Source organism: Adiantum capillus-veneris, chromosome 29 (assembly GCF_014529385.1).
Source record: "Adiantum capillus-veneris isolate H3 chromosome 29, ASM1452938v2, whole genome shotgun sequence".
NCBI lineage: Eukaryota > Viridiplantae > Streptophyta > Polypodiopsida > Polypodiales > Pteridaceae > Adiantum > Adiantum capillus-veneris.
Window position 1 is genome coordinate 20441461 of NC_140959.1, and position 8272 is coordinate 20449732.

The window sequence follows — 8272 nt, forward strand, 5'->3', positions numbered from 1 at the left end:
TCTCTCACACACACACACACACACACACACACACAATCAATTTCTTTCTCTCATTGAAGGCAGCGAGGGGAAGGAGATGAACAAGAATCAGAAAAGGTTTAATGTAGTAGGAGTAATCCCTAGGGATCTCAAAGATCTATCCAAGGTGAAAAAGACATTTTGTATCAAATATTTGTATACACAAGTAAAAAAATGCAATTAAAATCATACTCAACACTAATGCACGGTTACTTTAAAGGGAAGATGCACACATTAACTCTCTCTCTCTCTCTCTCTCTCTCTCTCTCTCTCTTGTGGTGTGCACATGCACCACAAATCTGCTTCCGAAGATTCCTATCTGGCGCACCATGTTTTTGGAAACATGCATAGCAATTTCTGAACAATGAGGAATCCAAAGCATCAAAAAGTGTATAGTTCTGCCTTTTCGTTTGCAAGCGGTGGAGTGCAAGCTTCTCTAAATTTGGTGATTTTTCTTGCTCATTAATGAAGTTAGTCGAGTTGTTTTTCTCTGTTCCTTGCAGCTTTACTAATGCATCCAACCACCAACGACCACTACCTATGCATACGCGCGCTCGTTGCTACTACAACTGATCAAGGTTCTTGTCTCCTCAATCGGTTGTTAGATATGCATGTGCGCTCTCTATGTAATTCTTGTTGAAGATGTGTAGGGGGGCACCCTTGAATGGAGGTTTTTAGTCCAAAAAGGGGATGACCCTACCACTCAAAAAGGTAGATTTTGGCAGGTAGCTGAACGAGGCATGAATGAGCCGCCTACAATGACACCCTCCCTTTACCACGTTCGGAGCAGTTGAAGCGCCATTCACTTGGTGAGAGAGAGTGATAGAACGATCTTGCAAAAGCTTGCAACATGCTCTGTGCACTCTGAAATCGATGTCAGCATAACTCTACCATTGAATCGGTCGAGCACCTCCTTTGCATGGGCACAAAAAGCAGATCGATCAAGGGTGTTCATTCTTGAATGGAGGCCGAACGTAACCTATGGATGTGCCCGACGTAGAAACAAACCCATCTATAAGCCAATTTGAAACATTAGTTGGATCTATAGATGCAGTATAGCTAGATGTGGCAAAGGCTTTCTAGTTATGGTGGGGTTGGGGGTGCATGTTTTGTTTTGGAAATGTGGCCATAACATTTGTCGGCCTGTGATCCAGAAGGGTGGGAAAAAGGGCATAATTTTTTCTTGTGAGCTGTCCAAAAACTTTTAACAACCCACATCTTTTGTTTTCTCTCATCTCATCAGGACAGAAAGACGCAGACGGGACTCTGCCTACTTTCTTTTGTTTAAGCTTTGGGGATTCGACATGAGCGATCTGCTGAAGCAATCATGAGCTTTTTCTCTTCTCATCGACTCCAAGCTTTTTCTCTTCTCATCGACTCCAAGTCCTCTCTTCCTCTTCCGCTACTCCCTGAGTCCCTGTTCGTGATTCTTCTGCTGCTGAAGCCTAAGCAGCTGAGCTCTCTCTCTCTACTCTCTCTCGATCTGGGCGTCCTTCGTGATTCTCTCTCTCAGCTTTCCGATGCTGCTCCGGAGTCCGAACGCAATTCCGCCTCCTTCCTTGCAGGCGCTCCCTTGCAGCGTAGGCTTTCGGTCTATCTCCTCTGTGCGTGCGTGCGTGCGTGTGGCGACTGCTCTCTCTCTCTCTCTCTCTCTCTCTCTCTCCTGTGCCGTCTTTTCCGTCTCTTTCATATGTACTACTATCTTATGAGCAAGCCGCGATATTCCTCGTCTCTCTCTCTCTCTCTCTCTCTCTGCGGTGGGCAATCTCTCTCTCTCTCTCTCCCCCACGCTTGCGCGCTCACACATACACACAGATTTCACGGACCTTCTGTGAGTAGTGAAAGCTTCCATTGAGCTCCTCAGCTGGACTTAAGAGCCATGCGCAGCTACTACATGCATTCATGAGTAGTCTGGCTCTCATGGTCTTATGATCAGAGCTGAATCACGAGTAAGTTTTCCATGAAAGCTTGAAGGAATTTAATTGTGTGATGGGTTTCTGTGTATGTGTGTGGACGTATGAAAAAAAGGCAAATTTTTACTTTTGTCCCTTGTTATTCTTTTGCAGAGACGAGAGCTGCTGCTGTCCCTGTTTTTTCACTTGCACGTTTCCCCACTAGATTCGGAAGTATGTTCACCCTAAGAAGCTCTGCTAACAAGCAAGGAGGGTAAAGGCAGTTTGCAGCCCCCTCTCTCTCTCTCTCTCGCTCTCACTCTCTGTCTCTCTCTCTCTCTCTCACACACACACACACACACACTTTCTCCCCTGTTATATATGCACATAGAAGAAGGCAAACACACACACACACACACACACACACACACACACACACACACACACACACACAAGTCTCTGCATACACACGCATTTTTTTCTCCACATGTAACACCAGCAACTCTCTCTCTCTCTCTCTCTCTCTCTCTCTCTCTCTCTCTCTCTCTCTCTCTCTCTGCTCGTCCTAGATATCGTCCTTCCTCTCAGGCCTCCCAAAGTATTGGAGATCTTCAAGGGATGCATCTTTTCTCTAGTAAGAGTTCCATAATGGCATTCTGCGTGGAGAATGGGCCTCATATTGAGTACTCAGCAGCCCCATCTTGGTGGCGCTTCTTGTCATGACAGTATTCAAGTGAAATTTTCATGCCCAATTCACTTCCCTCAAACATGAAGGTGCAAATGGATCTCAAACGGCCAACCAACAAGTGCACAGCAGTTAAGACATCAGCTCATCAGTAAGTACGTGCTTGCTTTTCCTCTCTATTGTCGTAGTCATTGTTGTAGTCCCCATGTGCTTGCTTTTCCTCGCTATTTTCGTAGTCATAGTCACCATGGTAGCTCACATTCGTGTGCCTGAAACCCCAATTGCGCTATGATTGTGAGAGGCGTGGGAGGCAAGAGGCTGCCACCCTCACTGTTGGCTCGTTATAAAGAATCTGTTTGCAAACACTAACTCGTTGTTGTTGTTGGCAGCTAGATGAGATGGCCGCTGCAAACATGCGATGTGAGAAGAATTCGCTTGCGTTACTCTCTAGCAAGCGCACTAAGGCCTTCTCAAAGAGCAGAGCAGATGAAGCTTTTGCTCTACCCGCATTCTTGGATGCTTCACCTACTTATACTGTGGAGTCGTCATATAGATCGGTTATTAGAGAGCCGAAGGTGGAGCACCATGTGAATGATGTGGAAACATTGAAGCAGACAATGCTGCAACATGAGTCCGTGTTCAAAGAACAGGCAAGTGTTGTGCAGTATCAAAATGTCGCTATATCATGCTGCTTAAATTGGCTTGTGAGAATTTACCAACGGGTGTAAGCATGTCAACTTTTACCAAAAAGCATGTTAATGGAGAGTGTTAGTCAGCATAAAATTGAGACATGCTAATTGGGTTTGATATGGGCTATACTGTAAATATGTCTATCATTGATATATCACCAGAAAGCTCTTGAAATAAGGAGTCTTAATCTAAAAGCTCAGATGAATTTTGAAACGATTAAATGCAAAAATTTTACCTTCACCGTGCCCAACTTGAAAGCATAAAACTAATAACAAGCATATAATACTATATAGGCATAACGCGCTTTTAGCCCAACCCCAGGCTGGCAGGCTGGTTAGATATATGAATACATAGTACATTTACATGTACATGGACATTTCGCTCATATGCAGACACTGGATGTGTATGGGGACATGAAGCCCTTTATGTGTACATAAAGTATATGTATATGCTGTATGTGTATGTGAATTTCTTGATGATCGTAGGGGAACCCAAAAGTTGTCACATAGCAAAGCTGAGAATTGAGGGTTTTACCAACTATAGTCTAAGGTGTTTTGTGGTATTGGAGCAGTTATATGAGCTACACCGGCTTTATCAAGTGCAGAGGTTGTTGATGGAAGAATCAAAGAGGACGAGTTTGTTCGGCCATCCACACTCAGATTCTCCGCCCTCAACTAGCTCACTTCCTTACAACCTTGATTCATGTAGAGCGAAAGAGGAGAGGAGATTTTGGGAAGCTAGCAGGTTAACTTCTACTGGGAAACAGTTATCAGGTCAGATTGATGTAAACAGGCCCTGTGAAGGCAAACATCGTGTTGATAGACTTGGAATGGGTAAGCACAGCCAGAGGCCTATTATCGATCTGGAACAGCCGGCAGCAGAGGAACACACTGACATTAGAGTTGAGGAGGATCAAAAACCTCTAGCACAAATGCTGCAGGCAAGCTGGCCGGATTCACAATGTACCTCCTCCCTATTGGGTAAAGGTAAACATTCCATTATGGCAATGCATGAGGAGACAAGCAACAGAGTATCGACGCTGAGCCACAGTAAGTGGAGTACTTTTGAAGATTGCTTCACAACTCAGCAAAAGGAAGTCCCTGTTTTTCCTCTGGGGTCATCCAACTCTAAAAACTGTTCAATTGAGAGTGGTAGCCTACCTTCATCATATGTGACGACCCCTGTTACCAGTCTTTTTGGGGTTAAACTTACACCAGAAATAAACAACAGAGATGTGCAATCGCGAGCAATGCAAAATGATTCAGATTACAAATGGAGGGAACCAGAAGCCGCAGGTAGTGATGCTTGTGCGTCGAGACTGCCTCATTGGCTCCTTCAGGTAGGAATATTACTCTACTAGTTTCATTAGCTGAACATGGCAACTTGTTCCAGTAGGATGTGCACTGTGTTCACACGTGTATATGTTTGTCTTCGTGTGTGTGCGCATGTGTATGTGTGTACGTGTATGTATGCGTTGTGGGGTGTGTGTGTGTGTGTGTGTGTGAGCAATGTGGTATGTAATATGAGCACATGCATCCTTCTATACATAGTGGGACATGAATGTATAAGTGTTGTGTGCGCACAGACACACACACAATAGACTCCTTGTCGTGTATTATCATATTTATGGATTTATTACACGGATCAATAGGCTCCTTGTCGTGTACTATCATATTTATGGATTTATTACACGGATGAATGCTTCAATGTGCAATCACAGACAAACATACTCACTCAGATACAGATACACGGCATTAGTGCCTGCTTAAAACACATGTTTCATACTCACTGTAAAAACTAGACCCTTACCTGGGCGAGGCTCTGCAGACTTAGAAGCTCTTCTTGCTCCATCCCCAGGGCTCTATGCAAAAATTCAGTACTTAGATATGCCAATTCTCTGGTAGCACGATCTTTATTAGTGGCAACATGCAGGAAATCATGCTATTCTGTTTCCAATGCAGGGTTTGCAAACAAGCTCGACAACAAACATACCTCCCATAAACTTAGCCCATCAGAGGCACCATCAGACCTCACCTTTTTTTCTGCCAAAGCAGGGTGAGAGAACATCATCTTTTGAGGAGAGGGTCTCTTCCATGTGTGCACAGAAAGAGCGCTTGGATATATGTGTAAAGAGCGGAGGGCTTTCCTTTGGAGAAACTTTGCTGAGGGCACCTCATTGCAAGTCTTCTCCCGGGTACTTCTTAGATCCGTTGACGGGAAATGTTCAGGTGCTACATAAATTGGCCCAAGCTAGTAGTGGAAACGAAAGTATTTCATTATTATCACCGTCAAGCGTTGAGCAACATCTAGGTGCATCACTAACATCAGCAACGAACCATTTATCTTCACCTTTTGTAGTTAAACACTCCTTAGTATCCGAAGAAACAGAGGCAGCTTCTGCCTTTCTTTTTAAGGAAATGGCCTCAAACTCGAAGAACAGCGGGTCCCCAGTACCTCCATGGTATCAACAAAGTGCATCTTCGGTCATGCCATTGGTTTCAAAAGCAGGAGCTCAACATCAAAGGCCATCAAGTGCAGTTGGGAACTCTTCGAGCTCTTGGCTTCATGTCCCTCCTGTACAAGAAGGTGCCTTCACTAAAAGCACACAAGAAGCAGGTGAAGGTAATTTGCAGGGCACCACTGCCTTTATCCCTTCTATCGTCACCACAAAACCTGAAGTCTCCTCTAAAAGGTTAATTTTTGGCTTTATGCCCACAGCATCAGATCTTGATTTGACATTAGGCCTCGATTTGAATGACGATGAAGCTAGGGAGGGATTGCAAAGGGTTGATGACTCTCCTTCAGATGAGCATTTAGCTCAGAGATATAACAGAGTAGGTCTGCAATCCGAGCCAGTAAGGAATGATTTCGACTTGAATGAGCAGTCAGTGCAAGTCATGGATGCAGAGAGCCAGACAATACCGACCGGCTCCAAGCATATTATTGAGGGTTGTACAGGGAGTGGATGGGTGATGTCCACTGGGGTGAGGCCGCATTTAGAGTGGCAAGCCTCAAACAATAGCTCCAGCTTAAAAGCTATCCCTGAGGAGACTATTGCAAGCACAATGGCACGGAAACAACAGAGTGCCAATTCTTTTTATCAAACCAACAGGCATGGGGATGCTCCTGATGATGAACAACTGCATGGTACCAGGGTGAAAGGAGGATTGGTAGCTGGAAGAAGCTCGGATGGTTCGGGTTTAGCAAGTTGTGAAAGCAGAAGCACACCCGTCCCTGCATTGACAAAGGCAAAAGATGACTCTGCCCTTAGTGGTGAAGCTTTTCCTCATAGCTTTGCAATAAGATCATCTCAAGAAGTGATCTTTGACAGTGCTTCATTGGTATCGGCTAGAAGGCAAGGATTGCTATCAGCAATGCTCAGTTGTTCGGAAGCTTATCAAGGCGACACATCTGGAGGTTTGCCCCTGACAGAGAGTATTCCATTCAAGAGTATTTATGGTCATACTGGCAATGATAAGGCCAGCAATGGTAAAGTTGATGCTTCTGAAGCTGCTGATATTTTGCTACTCTTGTCTCTTGATATGCCGTCTGTGGTTAGTGAAAACCAGCATGTTGGTGGTGATGAAGAAAGAGCCCTTAAATGGCTAGCAGACAGTATTCCTCAAGATGACTTGTCATGCATGGATGGTGGTATGGCTGGTCCGAGAGTAAAAGAGAGTATTTTAAGAGGCCCAGAACATTGCGTAGAAGATATAGGCATGGGAGAGAGAGTGCTGGATGCCTTTGAGCTTGCAGTCTTGAGTCTCAAGCCTATTGACCCTGATAGTGAAACAAGTTTTCCACAGCCCATAGTGAGATGTGACTTACCAGAAGAGTGCTTTCCGCCTTCCAACCTGCGACGGAGGTCTTTACGGAGAGGAAGAGGGGGTAAAGATTTCCAGAAAGAGACACTTCCCAGCATTGCTTCTCTTTCAAGGCAGGAAATAACCGAAGATTTACAAATCATTGAAGGACTTGTGAAATCTGCAACAGAGGCAATGGCAAGGTGTTCCCTCTCTTCAAAGGAAGATGTTTCCTGGTCATTACCAGCTCTAAGTTCAGCCAAAACCCCTGTCAAGGCAAAGGGTTTCAGAACTTGTAAAGCTGGAAAACAGAACGGACTCTTAAGAGTATGTTCTTGGGGTGAATCGACTCGCCGGCAACGCATGAGACGTCAGCGCAGGGTGTGCCTACCACCACTGGGTTATTAAACCCTTTTAAGCACAGATAATTTGTTGAAATCATTGTTTAGCTCATTTTGTATATCCCCATATGTGAACATAGCTGAATTTCCTCATTTGTCTTCAAGACACCTCCTTTGCTTAGAATATTGTCGATCGATTGTGGTAGAATTGGCAATTGAGCAGACACCAATCTTCTGAATGTGGGATTGTGCATCGGATTGAATACAAGCGAGGAGGACTCTCTTACAGGGAATATTGTCTTAACCTTTCAACATGCAGTTCTTAGGATATGTATAGAATGAGAAACTCACTGTTAATTTCAAAAGGAAAATGCAAGAGATGCTGGTTTATAATATTGCAGGTATGTCTCCATGCGAGGCGTGCTACCTTGCTGATGACAAGGCGGTGAGTTTTGTACAGGATTGCTGATTGTGTCTTAAAAATGATTGTTTTGGATTCATTTCATTGAACATGGCTTGAGAAATCCTCGTGATTTATGTTTTGTCAAACTAGAGATGCAATCAACACCTGTGGAAAAATCTCACGGGCTCCTGATTCTTTAGTGGTAACTTTGAATTAAGATATTACTTTCACTAGAATAGTCAATTGGACTGACTAGCAAGAAAGTAGAAGAAAAGATCCTTTAACATAGTAGGAACAATCCTGAGGGGCCTCATAGATCTATCTGAGGAGTCTTGAACTCAAGACCTGCTATTCAAGGCATTTGTCAATGAACATCTGTGAAGAACTGCAGAGTTTATCATTCGATGCGTCACTCCTGGCATTGCATTGTGAACAACCAT

The 8272-nt window shown here is 44.3% G+C and overlaps 1 protein-coding gene across 3 annotated transcripts; it reads left to right on the forward strand.

Annotated features, from left to right (window-relative positions):
• The first annotated feature begins 1276 nt into the window (after positions 1 to 1276).
• LOC147418863 (uncharacterized) lies at positions 1277 to 7722 on the forward strand. 3 transcript variants are annotated; one of them, XM_086505406.1, is made up of 5 exons: positions 1277 to 1967; positions 2085 to 2750; positions 2985 to 3245; positions 3857 to 4624; positions 5247 to 7722. In XM_086505406.1, exons 3-5 carry the CDS (start codon positions 2994 to 2996, stop codon positions 7494 to 7496), a joined length of 3270 nt encoding a protein of 1089 aa, XP_086361532.1. In that variant the 5' UTR covers positions 1277 to 1967; positions 2085 to 2750; positions 2985 to 2993; the 3' UTR covers positions 7497 to 7722. The 3 variants fall into 3 exon arrangements, with proteins under 3 accessions (XP_086361532.1, XP_086361531.1, XP_086361533.1); XM_086505405.1 differs by having other exon boundaries at positions 2085 to 2746; XM_086505407.1 differs by having other exon boundaries at positions 1277 to 1598; positions 2085 to 2746.
• Positions 7723 to 8272: the final 550 nt, after the last annotated feature.